This window comes from Hipposideros armiger, unplaced genomic scaffold, assembly GCF_001890085.2.
Source record: "Hipposideros armiger isolate ML-2016 unplaced genomic scaffold, ASM189008v1 scaffold_1200, whole genome shotgun sequence".
Classification (NCBI taxonomy): domain Eukaryota; kingdom Metazoa; phylum Chordata; class Mammalia; order Chiroptera; family Hipposideridae; genus Hipposideros; species Hipposideros armiger.
The window spans coordinates 154686-172956 of record NW_017732550.1 but is presented as its reverse complement, the minus strand read 5'-3'; the positions used below and the strand labels follow the sequence as shown (position 1 = coordinate 172956).

General features: G+C 46.4%; 1 protein-coding gene across 13 annotated transcripts in view; it reads left to right on the top strand.

Annotated features, from left to right (window-relative positions):
- The window catches only part of IQSEC1 (IQ motif and Sec7 domain ArfGEF 1), a 149823-nt gene extending 141834 nt beyond the window's left edge, over nt 1-7989 (top strand). For 7 of the 13 annotated variants that reach the window (XM_019632947.1, XM_019632937.1, XM_019632942.1 and 4 more), the window contains 2 exons: nt 2306-2355; nt 3625-5341. In XM_019632947.1, the coding sequence (XP_019488492.1) occupies nt 2306-2355; nt 3625-4161 (587 nt within the window). In that variant the 3' untranslated portion in view covers nt 4162-5341. Of the gene's footprint in view, nt 1-2305; nt 2356-3624 lie in introns of all 13 variants that reach the window. The other 6 variants (XM_019632944.1, XM_019632945.1, XM_019632940.1 and 3 more) reach the window with 5 other exon arrangements.
- The last annotated feature ends 10282 nt before the right edge of the window (nt 7990-18271 follow it).

Genomic DNA, 18271 nt, shown 5'->3' with positions numbered 1-18271 from the left:
GTACAGATAGATATGCATGCATGCACACGCCTGGACATGGGTCTATAGTGGGCAGGTGTCTGTGACTGTGCCTGCGAGTGGGGCCTCTGAGACTGCAGTACAGAGAGCTCCTGGAGGGATACCCCACATCTCATGCTGATCTGAGAAGTGGAAGAGATGAATTCTAAGAAACAGCATCACTTGGAGACATCCAAGTTAAAGCTCTCCTAAGTCTTGGCCACGCTGGGCAGGAGGAGGAGGAAGAAGAAGGCTCATTCAGCTCCAGGTCAGCACCATACGAAGCCCCCAGCCTAACTCCACTCCTGTCCCCATTCTCACTGGGAGAAACACACCAGTTGGAAGTGCTGCTGGACACAAGTGGGCATACTCTCTTTGCTTTGTTCCTGGTTTTTAGTCTGCCAGAGGAGTCCCCAGGCCTTTGAGGGGCCAGAAAACGGATTTAAATTCCCAAAGACAACAGGGATCTGACCTCATCGTCTCCACACAGTGCCACAATATCCTGAGTGTTTGCTGCCTGTGGCCAACCCAGGAGGGGAGGCATGGGTGGCGTGCCACATGGGGTCAACTCCCCAGCCAAAGAGCCTCTTTCTGGGAGGCCAGACTTTAATTCTGCTCCAAGTCCCTGGGCCACTGTGTTGTGACAGAAGGCAGAAAGGGAAGGTCAGCCCTCTTCTCACACCAGCCGAAAGATGGGGAAATGTGACCCTCATCTTTCTTCTGGCGCAAATAAGGGCCAGGTTTCACCTAGTGTTATCTGGTCCCCAGTGCCTGGTGGAAAATGCTCTTGTCCTCATGCATTCTGTGGCCCTGTCCTGAGAGGGTTCTGAGGCCCTCCCACACATGCCAGAGTCCACAAGGCCTCCTGTGGACCTCAGACTTCCAGCTGGGGCAGGTGTAGGGATCAGAAGGAAGGGCAACGGGACTGGACCTCCCCTGCCTGCCATCATCTGCCTAGGACCGAGGCCCTGACATGGGTGTGGCCCAGCAAGCTCAGGTGCCACCGTGAGGCCATAGGACCCACAGACACACCCTGTCCACCCAATGTGAGCCACAGAGGAGAGGCACAGGGTAATCCCGCCCATCTTACAGGCTCCTGGAGCTGGCCCAGTCCAGCTCAGAAGGCAGCATGGCTAAGATTTCCAGATTCAAAGATGCACAGCAGACCTGGGGGTGAACCCTGAGGGAATTGAGCTGGTCAGGCTACGGGCCAGAGCCTCTGTCTCCTCCTCCTTGGCATGGACAGAGGGATACCTGCCCTGCATTGTTGTGGACTTGACTGAAAGCCCAGCATGGTACTCAGTTCACGGCCATGGCTGCATTGGTGAAAACCTTGGGAATGTCAAGTGGGAGGCCTCTTCTCTGTACCCCCTTCCTGTCTGCATTCCCAGACACCTGACGGAGGCTGGACCCCTAAGCTTGAGCACCATCGTCCCCGCCGGCCTGCATGTCCTACAGGAATCCATGGGGAAGTCCTCTGGAGGCACTGTGGAGGCCCGGGTGGGCACTGGGCATCCAGACCCAAGAGGAAGATGGGCTTCCTCTAACAGCTAGCACATACTGAGTGCCTACCATGTGCCATGCTCTGGGGACATAAAAAGGCATCAGCAGTGAGAGCTGAGGGAATGCTTGTGGCATTGGGGGTGGGGGTGGGAGGTGCCCACAGAAGGGAAGCAGGACTCTGGGTCCTTTCCAGCAGTGCTCAACCCTGTCTCTCGCCCCTGGCCAGGGCCCTGCACAAACCAAACACTCAGCCCCAGAGGCACCAGCACCTTTAATCTACCGAGAATAAAAAGGATTGGAAGCTTAGTTTCCTCCTAACAATTAGCCTCTCCCTGCCTGGAGGAGCAGATATGTATGTATGTATGTATGTATGTATGTATGCATGCATGCAGATATGTACCATACATATCTGAACCCACTGATAGTCAGGCCCATGCAGGACCACATTTTGTTTGGTTTTAACTGTTGGAGAAACTGTCTTCAACCTGTTCCCTGTCAACAACTGAGGCCAACTTGAGCGTGGGGCTTCAGGCCCCACTTGTGTACCTGCTTCAGCCACCGGGAGTCCCCTCCCATCAGACCACTGGTCCAGGAGAAGGGGTATAAAGTTGAGGCTGGTTGAAAAAGATTATTTTTCTGTTTTTAAGAACCCCATTTTTTTAAACTCGTCACTGCCTTGCCACCAGCTTCCTCCTGCTCCTACCCTCACCCTCAGCAGTTGGGCCCCATCCCTGAGCCTGGTGGTGGTGGCGACACTGCCCAGCCATGTCCGCATCTAACCTCTGGTATTGCATGTTCTGGGCAGGGAAGCGAGGGCGTCGCAGCAGTGCGGGATCGCTAGAGAGCAATGTGGAAGTAAGTAGGAAGCACCTACGTCCAGCTGGCTGTCGTGTGTTGCCTCCCCGATCCTTGGTTTACATCTGTTGTCTTTTTTTTTTTTTTTTTTTTTTTGCTCTTCCTTCCCCTTACTGCACAGAGGTGCAGGCAGGCCCCGCCCCCACCCACCGCCTGCCGCAGACCAGTGCATGCCAGCTTCCGCTCCGCCTAGAATCTCCTGTAACTCTCACCGCTTGTTTGGACTGGAATGGTGGGGGGTGGTTCTGGATTTGTGTTTTAGTTCCCACATAACCCGTCCCTTGTGGTCCCTGAGCATGATTAACATCCCCTGCTTCCAGGCACTTCCCGCCGGGGTCCTGCTCACCAGATCCTGAGCAGGAAGCAGGCCGCTGAGCACCCACACACCCTTCACCCTTGCTCTGGGGGGCTTGCCAATCTCTGATTTCCATGCTCCGCCATCCCCATTGCTTCCTTCCTGGAGTTTCGATTGCTGTGTGTCTGCAGTCAGGGCACCATGGAACTGCTGAGCTTGCTCGGGGGAGGAAGAGAGCCGTGAGAGAAAGAAAAACTGGATTTCATGAGATTTCATTCATCCTCCGACCATCTATATTACTGTTCACATCTTACTCAGCTTGCAGACGTTTTGTTTCTTTCTTTTTCCTTGTTTGGTTTGCAGTAGGTAGCTGCAGTGAAATGCCTAAGCAGTCCCCCAGACCCAGGACAAGGTTTCCTGAGCCCCTTCTGTCCCTTCACCACCTTCGAGAAACCTTGGGACCCACACAGTCAGAGCACATGCCCTTGGACCCAGTGAGAGGGCCCAGGAGAGCTGAGGGTGCGATTTCAGCAGGAACAGGGCTTCTCCTCATGTACACTACCCTGCCCCACTTCCGTCAGCACATGATGCATGCAGACACCCCCAAACAAATAGTTCTGATCTGAAAGGTCAGGCCACCTGCCATGACAGGGTCTTTGTCAGGTTGAGGGCCCAAACTTGTGCTGTTGCCACAATTGACTGGAAAGGAGGGCCCTTCCTCCCCGGTCCCGACTCCCATTTTGTCACAGGAAGGGCACTTGTCAAGGTCCCTGTGGCCCCCCAGCTAACCTGCCATAGTAGCATGAGAGAAGGTAGCTCTGAGCTCAGCCTCACCCAGCCCCGCCCTCGGTGGCCAGTGAGTTCAACTAAGGCTTAGAAGTCAGTGGGTGAACTTTTTACATTTTTTTAAGAATCATTCTTACATAAGCGCTTTAAGGTCTTTTAATTTTGGTTTCTATGAATTTCCTTTTTAGGGGTCCATCATTAGCAGTCCTCACATGCGCCGGAGAGCAACATCAACACGAGACTGTCCATCTCGCCCACACCAGACCATGCCTAGCTCCTCCTCCCTCCTGGGCTCCTTATTTGGGAGTAAGAGAGGGAAGCCCCCTCCTCAGGCTCACCCGCCACCAGCCCTTCCCCAACCACCCCCACACCCGCCAGGCCTGCCCCACCCGCAGCATTTGGTGGCCGGCCATCACCAGGGGCCTGCAGAGGGCCCTCCGCACGGCCATCACACCCAGTACTGCCACGTGCAGCAGAACCCGCCCCCCTACCACCACCACCACCACTACCACCCCCCCCAGCACGTCCAGCACTCACACCAGTACCACCATGTCCCCCATGGGGGGCACCTACCCTATGGAGCCCACTCGCACAGCCACCCATCGCTGCCTTCAGCCCATGCCAGCCACACGGGCCACACAGCACACCACCATGGGCAGCCCCTTGCCCCCCCACCCCCCACCAGCAGCAAGGCCAAGCCCAGCGGCATCAGCACAATTGTGTAGACAGCTTGGGCGGGGGTCTCGGACTCCCGGGAACAAGTGCACACCACACAGAGGCACTCCAGGGGTGGCCAGCCTCAGACCAGACCCAGGACATTTCTGTTTCCATCTCTCTCCCTGCTCCCCACGGCCTAGATGGAACCCCCTGAGCCCTTGGGCTTGTGTTTAGGGAAAAAAGCTCCTGATTTAATTTAGCATTGGCACCCTAGGCTCCACCCACCTCAACCCAAGGGTGGGCCTCAGCACCATGAGCCTCGACACAGTGCCTCCGGCCCTGTCATATTGAACTGCCCCCCACCCCACTACAGCCCTCAGCTCTCTGCTCTGTAATTATACATGCATATATGAAAACCCAACCTAGAAAAAGAAGAAATGAGACACAAAAAACCAGAGACAGAACAAAACAAAAACCCAAAACTTGCTGCATTATTGCTCTTTTATTCACAACGGGCAAAAAATTAAGTAGACCTGATATGGTTGATGAAAATACGTAAGTAAACTTTATATAATATAAATATATAAATAAATAAATATATATATTATATATACACACTGTATAGGTAGCATTTGTGTGTGAAAGGCAAATGTTTCAGTCCACAAAATTAGCAATATAGATTTCACAAGGAGCTTCACTTCCTAACCAGAAGACAATACCTTAGATGAATGTGTGAGAGAGTAGACCAAAAACTTAAATGGTAGGAACAAATTCAAATACTTCCATATTTTCATAAAAAGAGGAGAAGTCCCTCTAGGACTGACTAAAATCCTTACGCAATCATTACTAACTGTGCCAAGTAACATAGCACCTAACTGTTTAAAAAGTCCAGTATTGCTTTGTATAAATCCTTATTTTATTAACAGAATACTATCATAAGTAATCAGTATTATAACTGCTCTGTTATTTCAGGTAAGCAAATAGATAAAATGCAGTAAAATACAGTAGCAACTCGGGACGACTAGTTAAGAACTGGTTGTCTTAGAATATTGGTTACACAGATTCATAGACACTTTAATAGCTGTGAAAACTGTGAATTTCCATGATCCATATTTCTTTTATATGCATATGATTTGATGTACACTCATTTAGAGTCCTCTGAGAGGGGCACCCATACACCGCAGACGTATCATCTCCAACATGACAGCGACCAACCCTCATCCTCGTCTCCCCAGCACCATAACTTCTTCATCCTGTTTCCAGCTACAGCAGGCAGAAGCCCCCGAGCGTGGTTCCACCAGGAACCTCTCAACCCTGCAGGCCGATTCTAGTGTTTAGCAGCCCAGGGCGGTGTGTGTGCTTCCCGTTTTGTTCTCTTGAGTGGTAGCCGTGATCATTGTAACTCCATATAGCCATGTGCTAGCACAACCCCCGTGTCATCACTGCAGCGCATCTGACCCCAGCTGACAAGTGCCCAGCCCTCACCAGTGAAGCCCCTGCTGCCTCTCTTGGTCCAGTTAGCTGCCGGGGCATCACATGACTCTCAGCTGTGCTCTTGTCGCTTCCATGTTGTGGTGACACCATCTGCTCCCCCGGGGCTGGGCGCTGCACGCGTCCAGTTCTGTGCCTGAGTCACCCATGGGCTGTACTTTGTAGTTTCAGCCTTTCGAGCCACTGCAGCCACCAGTGCTGTGTTCCTAAGCCATGGGACCCGAGGACTGCCCTACGGCACCTGCCCAGGCGGAGAGCCCTTTCAGAAAGGGCGAAGCTAACGCAGGACTGTGGGCCGCAGGGCTCCGTGCTCCGTGGAAGGCGTGGCCAGCTGTGGCAGGACGGAGACGACAGGGGAGCCCACCCTGGCCAGGGGGTCTGTCCATTTCACTCTCCACTCACCCCTTGTCATATTGTTGAGGTCACCATACCAGCAAATCTGCAAACCGAGCACTTTGTTGATCTCCACAGAGAGCAAATACAGCAATCTAGAGTTTAGCCTTTTTAAAAAAGAAGTGGGACTTTAAGCTGCCTGCCCTTATCTTCCTATCTGTGTAGCATTTCTCTCTTGGGCATCTGCTCAGAAAGAGAGACAGAAAAAGCACAGGCATGCCTGATGGCCCAGGCCCAGCTAGTAGAAGGCGCCCCGGTTCCGATTCTGTTGACTCCTGAATTCCTTGGTTTTCCTTTAGAGCCAGGTTCCCTGAGGCATTCTGTTGTGCAGTTTAAAGGATGTTCTGAAAAGGAAAAATCAAATTGTAATGCGTGTCATCTGTGTTGGTCGTGTGAGGCCACATCTGTGTATTGTATATTTCCAAGATATATCAGTGTTACTGTTGACGAATAGTTGAAGTAAAATGATAACATATTTAATATGTCGGTTTTTCTTCACCCTTCCGTACCAATCAATGGTAGAGTCCAACTAGAAACTCTAGGTTGTTCCAGAAAAGATACAGGCTGCTTGGTACAAGGTCACCCTTTCTGACGGGGCAGTCACTAGTGAAAAAAAAAGAAAGAACCAACAAATTTGTTGATGGGGGCCAGTGAGAGGGGCACTCTCTCCATCGTGTCCTCCATGCCCCGAGGGCCAATCAGAACTCTCACCCCCAAAACTGTCATTGGTGTGCCCTGAAATTCTGTCAGGGTGCCACAGGGCCAGGTCTAGTGAAAGAGAGGTTCTTGAACAAACTCAGTTTCTCCCCACATTTTCAACTTTATACAGTGTATTGGGTTCAGGTCAGTGAGGCTTCATCATTCTGTGTGTTTTATTTGCAAACTTACAATGGGAAATGTTTCCAGAAGTACATTGTTCCATTGAGAAGAGTGGAGCTACACTGCCCAAATCTTGTTTGGGAAGCAAAAGCTTCTGATAAACTGCTGTACCACATGTTGCTTTCATGGAACTGTTTTCTATAGACCCCAGCCTGTTAGAGTCACAGCTGTGGGGTCCTATTGTTCACAGAGTACCACCCCCCTACCCCCCAGGAAGCAGGAGGCTGAGTGCCACCGGGATGTTTGTGTCAGCCTTTCTTACTGTCAGTACACAGGACATTTTTCTCCAGTCGCACAAATTATTTCAATTACACAATTTCTGACAGGAGCAGGAGACCCTTAGAGGAAACAACAGCTGGTAGTATCACAGAAATCTTTTCTGGGACAACAATTAAATCATGTGTTTGTATCTTTTTAAGTTTATGAATGAATTGTACAACAATGTAAAAATAAAGTTCATCCTAATATGATGTGCACATCTTGCTTAAAAATGTTTTCAGTCACCCAGTGTAGAGCAATTTCCTATCATGCACTGCATGCAGCAGAAGCCTCTTGTTTTTCTTTAAAATGAGCTGAAAAGACAGCAGCTATTTAAACATGACCCTGGGTATTGACTCAGCATTCCATATGAAGCTGCGTCTCTACAGGTAGCATGCATCTTACAGTTTCGTTGTAAAATACCATCACCTTTCCTGCCTGAAAAAATGAGTAATTTTGTATGCATTTTAAATAACAACAATAATCAAGGAAACAGATTGCACAATGAATCAGTGTGAGGAGGGGGTGGTGAAGAGGGACAAGCAGGAGGAGCTGGCTTGGGGTAACTTGTACCTCATGTGCACATTAGTGTCACTGTTCTGTCAGAGGTCTCGTGCAGTATCCATCTCCTCTTGGAAACTGTCATTCACCTTCAAGTTGTTTTAAACGATTAGAATCAGGTCTTGAATGCAGACTGTTCAAAGACTTCAAAGGATTCCTCGCTCACGAGAAGCCCGACACTCACTGTGTAACTTTGGGGAGGAAAGGGATACTTTGTTTTAATATGCATTCTGTGTGTGAGTAATTACAGACTCTTAATGTAAAACCTTAGCTGTGATCATGTGGAGAAATCAAATAAACCCTTTAAAATTCTCGGATTCTTACTTTTTCTGAAAAGTCCAGAACTTTCCCTATTGGCCATGAACAGATCTCCAGCTGACAAGTTTGCCCACTCCTTGTCATGACTGTAGGCACTCGGTTTCCTGGAAGACACTGGCCTGACTTTAATTTGAGAATGCTGATAAAAGACTTAAGATAAATGTATATATCACAACTTTGGCTGTGATATAAAACGTCAAAGGTGTTTATAATTTCTAGCAACTTTCAACAAACTTCAGTGCTTTCGTTATGCTAGACGAGATGGTTCCTGTGAAGTTTTAGGTGGACTGGGAATGACATGGGGAGAAAATCCCAATGGCTCAGTCCCCAAATGCTCGAAGAAAGATTACGTTCATTTTTCCACATTGGTTAACGTGATGTGCAAACGTCAGAAAGGTGAATTCTGATTCTACTGGAAGAGTTCTGTGAAAACATGATTGACTGGACTGTTTCTCCTTTCCTGGAACCAAATTGAGTTCCAGAGAATACTGCCTTAAAGTTTCAGTATGTATCATAAAATGAATTAAAACTGGTAGATCTAATTTGTGGGAAATAAAAAAGGTTAGTTTTATTGACCTAAATTAGCTGTGGCTCACCGTTCATAAAGAAGTGAATTTTTATCAAAAGATGTTCTCAATTTTCTGCACCTGGGTGGCCATCCCTTTTCCAGGCCACTCAGAGTTCTTTAAGAGAGTGAAGCTGGTTACTAAAACTTGCTGAAATACTTAGCTCTGCTTCAGCGTTTGCGTCTACAACACTTAAGACTGCAGGTCACCAGCCACTTGGTGTAGGTGAGCTGCTAAGCCAGTGCTTCAGTGTGATGATTCTCTGGGTGTTGTGCTCGTCTCCCCCACCAGATTGTGAGTTCCTTGGGGGCAAAGGGTGCATCTGATCTACTTCTCTGTGTCCAGTGACCAACACCAGGCTGGTTTTGTCAAAATGCATCTAAGGAAATTTTTTTAAGTGACGCACTTTGAACGACTTTATGCAAATAAATTTGAAAAGCTTAGATGTAATCAATAATTAGCCAAAACAGACTCCAGGAGAGAGAAATTTTAAACAGATAAATTCCCACAAGACAAATAGAAAAATTAATCAGCCTACCAGGCCCGTATGGTTTCATAGGGGAATTCTTCCAAACCTTCAAATACCAGATAATCTCAATGCTGTTTCAGATCATAGCAAAGGAAGGAAAACTTCCAAATTCTTTTTATGAAGTGACTGTATCATTGTTCCCTAAACCTGATAAAGTGCATAAATACAAAACTACAGGCCACTAATGCAAAATTGTTAATAAAATAATAGCAAACATCTAATGGTACATTAAATGTAAACTATTATACTTCATGACCAAGTAGGGGTTTATTTCAGGAATGCACGAATGGTTCAGTATTAGGTAATCCATCATTTTAATTGAAATGAGAAGAAAAAAATCATATGATCATCTCTGGTTGCCAAAAGTCTTCAACAAAATCCAGACCCATTCCTGATACATAAGGCACTTAAATGGATACTTTGTTAGCATGATAATGTGTATGTACCTCCATCCAAAAGCCAGAATTTTATTTAATGGAGAAACATTAAAAAGATATGAATGACCACCATCTTCACTTCGGTTTAACTTGTAGTGAAATTTTAGCCAACACAATCAGATACAGTTAGAGACATAAGAATTGGAAAGGAAAAGGAAAATTATTTCTATTTGCAGATGATATAATGACATAGTTGGAAAACCTGAAGAAATCAATGAAAAAATAAAAACAATTAGGAAACTTAAGATGATTGTATATAAAATTAATATTTAGGATCAATAGCTTTGTGTATCTTTTTTTTAAGATTTTTATTGGGGAATCGGGGGGAAGGGGAACAGACAAATTGCTGTCCTTTTTGTTCTTCAGTCTAGTTGTGGAGGACGTTCCTTCACTGGCCCAAGTTGGCACCATCATTGCGCTCTTCCCGGGCGAGGCAGATCAGTTGCCAGCTTCTGGATGGCCACTCATGGCAGCTGCTGGCCGCTCATGCTGGCTGCTGGTTACACACGGTAGCCTATGGCAACCCACTGCAGCAGGGGCTGCAGCCTCCTCATTGCCACCGGCGACTCATGGCAGCCCAGCTCCAGGTTGAGCTGTTGTTCAGTATCTCAGCTGTAGAGGGCAGTGTCACTGGCCCTCACATGTGGGATCCGAATCAGGGCCCTCTGGCATCCCAAGCCAGCTCTTAACCAATGTGCCACTCGGCTGGCCCCACTTTGTGTATCTTTTAAAAAATCAGAACAAAAAATGGAAAAGAAGACCATATTATACATACATATATATATATATATATATATATATATATATATATATATATATACACATTGAATGTCAGGGAGTTACTTTAAAAAATAATCAAACAGGAGAAAAATATTAAAACACCAAAAAAACAAAAAACTAGAGTTGAACAGATAGAAATTCCATGTTTTTTAATAATACACTTTATCATAAATGTGTCAATACTTTTAAAAAATTGAGGGCCAGCCAAGTGGCTCAGGTGGTTAAGAGCTTGCTCAAGAGTTTGAGCTCTGAGCAACAGTGGTTTGATTCCCGGCCCAAGCTGAGCTGCCACTTAGCTGCCAACAGGTGGCAGGATGGCTCAGCTTAAAAAAAAAATTTAGGAGCTAGAAAACTTATTTTTAAAAAGTTCACTTTTTATTTTAAAGATTTTATTGGGGAATTGGAGGAGGGGAACAGCGTTGGGGAATCAGGAGAGGAACAGACAAGTTACTGTCCTTTTGTTCTTCAGTCTAGTTGTGGAGGACATCGCTTCACTGGCCCATATTGGTATTATCATTGCATTCTTCCCAGGTGAGGCAGTTACTCACCAGCCATTGGACAGCCTCTCACAGCAGCTCATGGCAGCTTACGCGGCTGCCGGCTGCTGGCTGCTCACGCTGGCTGCCAGCCACACACAGTAGCTCACGGCAGCCCACTGAAGCCAGGGCTGCAGCCTACACCATCGCCGGCGACTCACAGCAGCCCAGCTCCAGGTCAAGCTGTTGTTCACCATCTTAGCTGTAGAGAGCGCAGTGTCACGGGCCGTCATGTGGGCTTAACCAATGCGCCACTTGGACGGCCCCAAAAAACAAACAAAACAAAAAGTTCATACTTTTAAAAGGCAAGAATATTCAGGAAAATCTTCATTTATTGTTTTTTGTTAAGGTTAGTGGTATAACCAGATTTTAAAGCATACTGTAACATCTCCATAATTAAATATATGGTATTGGCATGTGAATAATCAGACCAATTGAACTGAATGGAAAGTACTGAAACAGACTTGATTATGTGGAAATTTAGTACATAATAAAATGGCACTGCAAATCACGGGGGAAAGACTTTTTAATTTAATGGTGTGTCAGTTAGCTTTTGCTGCATAACAAGATACCCCAAATGTATTGGCTTGAAGCAACAACAATTTAATGTTTTTCATAAGGCTAACAGTTGGTTGGCAGTTTTTCTTGTCCCCAGGTTCAATCTCATTAGAGCAGGAATGGTTGCAATCTACTGAATGGCAATGAAAATGAAGTGTGCCGGGTTGCCCCAAACCAGAATTGGCCCACACAGTCACTGGGATGAGGCTAGCAGGTAGGAAATCCACTGCCACAGTGCTGGCTGACAGGGAATTGCAGGTTGGAAGTCTCACACACACAAGAAAACCACCCCTGCTAGGGTTCAGGAAGACCAAGACAGCTGCAGACTGAGAAAGGCATGCATGCATGATGCAACCAGGATGGTACACCTCTTCCTCCTGTAGTATCTCCTTAATGTCATCTACTGCCAACTGGAAAAGGAAAACATTTAAAGTCAAGCTCCATTATTGCAAAGTAAGGAGTGAAGAGTGGGTTTGGAGCTGAGAGATAGGAAATCAGCAACTACCATGGTCCACCCACTTTGGCCACTCAGCTTCCATATGCATCTTCCTACACACATTTGTACTTCTGTACAACAAAACAGCTCTGTGTTTCCACCTAGCAAGATATAACTATGCTTCAGACAGGTAAAGAAGTTTCTCTCCTCCCCAGAATGAGGAGCTGCACAGTCTAAGCAGTCCTAGCTATATTAATGATCCTCAAATTGTCTCAGCTCCACTAAATATTCTGTTAACTAAAGATAAAATTGTAAAGTTAACCTCCAACTCATATAAAATAAAAAATGGGAAGGAGAGCAAAGAAGGACATGGCATATACAAACAAACACATATAGGGCCAGCCAAGTGGCTCAGTTGGTTAAGAGTTGGCTTAAGAGCGCAAGCTCTGAGCAACAGGGCCACGGGTTTGATTCCCACATGGGTCAGTGACGCTCCGCCCGAGATGAGCTGTCACTGAGCTGGTGTAACAACAAGATTGCCTGTTCAATAGTGGACTACACCCACCCACAACTAAGACTGAACTCAGCACCTTGAACTTAAGAGGCCAACGAGCTGCTGACGGGAAGCCAGATAGCTACTGCCACCCTCCACAATGAAGATTGAAGAACAACAACTTGGCTGGTCCCCCTCCCCAATTCCCCATCACTGTTTCTCTCCCCCAATTCCCCAATAAAATCTTCAACACACACACACACACACACACACACACACACACACACATATATAACAGAGAAAGAAAATGTGTAAAGCTACTATAGTCCTCATTTTTGTAATTGAGGCCACAGTTGATATGTATAGCTTCCTTTTTCCAGCACCCATTTCATTTTTCCCCTGCCTTCTGGCAGAATTTAAGCTGGTCAAGATTCCTTATCTGGTCAAATGACAAACCATAATTCCTAAATGGTCTGAGTCTTCAAGTGTCCTACTTATTTTGGTTGCTGTAGTTTTCCATTCACCATTGCTATTGGGCATGGAAGTACTAAGAGATACCCCAGAGAATCCCCTGGGATGCAGACATAATCCTTCTTGGCCCTGTTGTATAGCTGCAGCCCAATTTCTCAGTGGTAATTGGGAACAGTCACCAGTCAGTAGAATAAACCCTTTTGCTTTCTGTTGGTTCAGTCGCAGTAAGGAGCCCCAAATGGCCAAGTGAAAGCCTCATCTTTCAATTCAGCAAAATCATTACTCTGTTTTCCTCTGGTAGAAGCATTCCCTCTGTCGACCATAAACAAGTCGACCAGGTATTCCATCACCAAAAAGGATTTAATCAGGAAACAGAAAGGATTGCAATCCCCTGTGTACGGCCATGGTAAGCCACGTGCAAACGCTCTGCAATTAAAAGTAGAAAGCCCATTTTTACAGAAGGGAAGAGGAAGTTAAGGGGAGGGGCAGTTAAAACCACAGGGCTCTGTTATACACACAGAGTTCTCCGTGTAGGGCTTTCGCGATGACATAGGGTGTGAGAGCTCCTCCCACAGGCCCTCCTGATTACTGTCTAGGTTAAGGTCTTCATAAATTCTGACCTTTCCCCTTTTTTAATCAGCACCTTTCTCTGAAAATATCACTGATCAATAGTTAAGTCCTCTGATTTCAGTGGCCTTTTGTTCATTGATGCCAAGAAGGCACTCCTCTGGGTGTCATGTCTCACCTTGGAGGGAAGGTGCATGGATTGGAAGCAGCTCATGTCCAGGTTCAACAAGCAATAGGTGCAGTTTAATAAGAAGAAGAACACAGAGCAAAATTTAAAATAACATAACAAACTTAGTCTATATGATGGTTCTAAACCAGGAACTCAAACATGTAGGTAGTGAAATAAGGGTCATTATTGTCATAAACAGATGGAAGCTCTTGATGACAGATCCAATAACCGGAGAGGTTTCCCCTTTCACAATAGATTGGAAAATGTGGACAAGAGCATTTTCCTTCCAAGGAAGAGAAATAAAGTAAGAAGTAGCAATAAGAAAAGTTATACAGGCCTGGCCAAGTGGTTCTGGGAAAGCTGTCTTCTTCAGATGCCACCTACTTCCATTTTTGGACAGCTTTAATTTCAGGTCACCAAACTATGTGCAGTTCCAGGCAGGGTTTGTGTCTTCTTTAAGTATGACATGGGAATCTAGGAGTCTAGTCACTGAGGTTTAGCAGCACAGGGGTTAATCAATAGTACCTGATAGGGGCCCTTCCAGCAAGGCTGGAGGAAGTCTTTTTGGAGGTGTCTCTTCCAGAACAAAGCCTCCGGATTGCAGAGTGTGGTGCTTGGGGTTTTATCTCCTTGGAGCACACTGTGAAAAGATTGCTCTACCAGAGTATGGTTTTCTTCAATAGAGGCAATTAGGCCTTTACAATATTGAAGTATGTCTCCCTTTGTCAACTGTGGGTCAAAAGAAGCAGGAGCCAAATGCATGGGGCATCCTGTAATTATCACAAAAGGTGAGAGTTTATGAGCCCCGAAGGGGGTGGATCTGAGATTTAAAAGGACCAACAGCAATGTTTTTGGCAAAAAGTATTTGAAGGGTCTCTACAAATTTTGGCAATTGAGTCTGGATAATGCCATTAGTATGTTCAACTAAGGCTGAGGATTGAGGGTGGTAAGTGCAGTGAAGGTGTTATAAAACTGGCCAGGGGCCAGCCGAGTGGCTCAGTTAGTTAAGAATTAGCTTAAGAGCACGAGCTCTGAGCAACAGGGCTGCCAGTTCAATTCCCACATGGGCCTTTGATGCTGCGCCCAAGCTGAGCTGCCGCTTAGCTGCCAACAGGTGGCAGGATGGCTCAGCTGGTAAGAGCATGTTCTCCTAACAATAAGACTGCCTGTTTGCCCACGTGCAGCTAAGACTGAACTCAGCACCTTGAGTTGAGCTGCCACCCAGATGGCTCAATGGACAGAGCCTGCGCTCTTAACAATAAGGCTGCTGGTTTGACTCCCACATGGGATAGTGGCTACGTCCACCTGCAACTAAGATTGTAACACAACACCTTGAGCTTAGAGGCCACAAGCTGCCAGTGGGCAGCCAGATGGTGACTGGCGCCATCCACAACTACGACTAAAGAACATCTTGGCTGGCCCCCCTCCCCAATTCCCCAACACTATTCCCCTCCCCCAGTGCCCCAATTTAAAAACAAAAAACAAAAAACAAAAAAAACCTGGTCAAACAGCACAGACTTGTTGAAGCACCTGACCAGTGAATCACTATGGAATTCCAGAAGAGTCCCCCAGATAGGGACTATCTTTTCTAACAGAACTTTAGCCACAGAAGAGGCCAGTGAGACAATATACAGACCATGACTTAAACATATTTATAACCATGAAATGGGAGAAGCTGTCTGAAATACTTGCCAAACCTCAAATGGTCCATTAGGCAATTTTTTTTTTAAGATTTTTATTGGGGAATTGGGGGGATGGGAACAGTGCTAGGGGGTTGGGGAAGGGGAACAGACAAGTTGCTGTCATTTTGTTCTTCAATCTAGTTGTGGAGGACGTTGCTTCACTTGCCCAAGTTGGCACCATCATTGTGCTCTTCCCGGGAGAGGCAGATCAGTCGCCGGCTTCTGGACGGCCGCTCACTGCGGCTGCTGGCCGCTCACGCTGGCTGCTGGCTACACACAGTAGCCCATNTGGGATCCAAACCGGGGCCCTCTGGCGTCCCAAGCCAGTTCTTAACCATCGCGCCACTCGGCCGGCCCTTGATATTTTAAAGTAAGTAGAAAGATACAAATATATCAAAGATGTTAAGAAAAATCTTTTAATGTCAATTTGATTTAGAAGTATCAATAATTAACTCCTAATTTTAAAGAAATAGATATGAGTACTACTACAACTGTCCATTGTAGGAACCTAGAAATAAAAAACCCCAGTTGCAATGAACATCATTAGCATCCAGACTTTGGTTGTACTATTCCCCACTACAAACAATGAAAGCTCCATAGATAAATGGCTTATTCTAGGTCTGGTGTAGAAAGGAGAAGCCAAGATATCTTGTTTGCCAAAAAAAAAAAAAACCCACAAAAAAGAAAAGAAAAAATAGAAAGAAAAAGAAAAAGAAAGCACTCCAAAGACTAATAGGAGCATATTACTAGAATACAGGAATCAATTTGAATGAGTTCAAAATGTCAAATCTAGGACAATATAAGCATAAAGTTATACTAAATGTAACTAAGTGCAACTCATCAAATAAAGTAAAAAATCCGAGTCGATAAGATGCTCCAAAGATAGACAAACTCACTTTCTTCACTAGACATGATGATTACAATTTCTTATTCTGAAAATTGATAATTAAGAGGAAAGAATTAATTACTTGCCTGACGTCTTTTGGAAGAACTGTAATTGATTCCCATTTAATAAGGAAAGACTGTTTTGTTTTGTTTTGTTTAACAGAGGCCAATAAATGTAAATGAAATGTTTGATTCAGGCAAGGATCATCAAAGGATCATCAATGGATGCTAACAGCATCAGCTGAAAGGTGATTGGGGCAGATGACATTTGACTTCTGATCAAGATGGCGGAGTAGGTATATGCTGTGCTCACCTCCCCCCATGACCACATCAAAATTACAACTAAATTACAGAAAAACCACACTTGAGAACCACCTGAAGACAAACTGAACAGAACTCTTATAACAAAGGATATAAAGAAGGAGCCACACTGAGACTGGTGGGAGGGTAAGAGATATGAAACGGGCTGGTCCTGTACCCACATGTGGTGCTTAAGAATCAGGAGAGATATCTTGGGTGTGGAGGTGTAACCCAAGAAGCAAGAGGTTCCAGGCCCACACAGGACTCCCCAGCCCAGAGCAATAGTGCCAGGAAGAGGAGTTCCTGATGAGACAAGTAAAAAGTTAATGGAAGTGAGCTTGTGAGCTGGCAGGATGGGACAGGCAAAGAGTTAACAGGAGTGAGCTTGTGAACTAGCAAGAAGGAGCTTAAACATTAATCACTTAGCTCTGAAGCCCCTGGCTAGCACTGCAAGCATCTGGAAACTGACAAGCACCTTACATCCATCATAGGTGGGAACAGAATGGTTCCCAGTCGCAACAGCAACCCCCTGCAAGCTGACATCTATTATAGATGGGAATAGGACAGTTCACAGGGGGAAGGACATTGTAACAGCAGAACCCCTGCAAGCTGAGAAGCACCCTACATCCTGCATGGAAAAATATGAAATTCCAGCTAAACAGAAATCTACCACAGCTCTCTCTATCAGACTACCCTGGCAAACCTCCTTTTGCCAGTATTTCTCTTCCAAACAGATCTCTCTCTCTCTCCCTCTCTCTCTCTTTCTCTCTTTCAATAAACCTTTTCTTGCTCTCCTATTTTGTAGAGTCTCATGAATTCTTTCACATTTTGTGAATCACCAGGGTTTAATTACAGTTTCCACAACATCCGGCTGTGAAAATCAGGAGAGATTCTGTCTGGATGAGATGTAGGGCTGCTGGAAACCCAGGATTCCTCTTAAAGGGCCCAGGCACCAACTCACTCATTGATGGAGGCACTCACTCTGAGCTCCAGCACTGGACAGCACCTCAAAAAGCACCAGGGACATATGGGAAGAAACTGAACTGTCTGGCCTCAGGGCACGGGCTAGAGGGGCAGCTCTTGCCAACATTTTATTCCTTTCCTGAGCCCAATCTCAACCCAGCTGGCAGGTGCAGGCAGACACCAAATCTGAATCTCCATTAAACTCACCCCACCCTGGTGATTCTTTGAGAACCCACCCCACCCAACTTGTACATAGACACAAACCTTTTTCAGTAGCTGATACTCACAATCAGCTGGTCTCAGCCTGTGCTACAGACTTTCTTAAAATCTCTGAAAGGTCCATAAACCCCAAACGAGCAGCAGCTGACATCAGTGTGCCCTGTACCTCTTGCTAAGTGGCCCCCAACCCAGCACTAGTAGTACTCTGCCTCGCTTCACAGCACAGCCTCTCCCAGGTGCCTCCAAGGCTAGCACAGGCAGCAACCAACTGAAGATCACTTTTTAGCTCCTACCAGGTGACCCTGGGCCAAGCACAGGCAGTGGCGGGCCAGGCACAGGCAGTGGCTGGCTTGGGTTTGCACAGGAGCCTCTCCCAAGAGGACCAAGAACCAACACATCAGGTAGCTGGCTTCAGACCACAACAGGGCACCACCTGATTAGCTCCACAAATGGCACACCCAAAGAGTGGTCCTTTGTGAGGTCAGCTCCCGCACAATAGCTCAACTGCTGTGGTTGTGACCAGTTTTCACAGCTGGTCAGCTTAAAAGTAAATTCCACCCACACACGTGCCAACAGCAACCAAAGCTAACTCTAACAAGAGGGCAGACACAACATAGACAAGGGGCACCACTGGAGCACCTAGCTCTGATGACTAGGGAGACTATGCCACTGGGCCCCACAAGATAC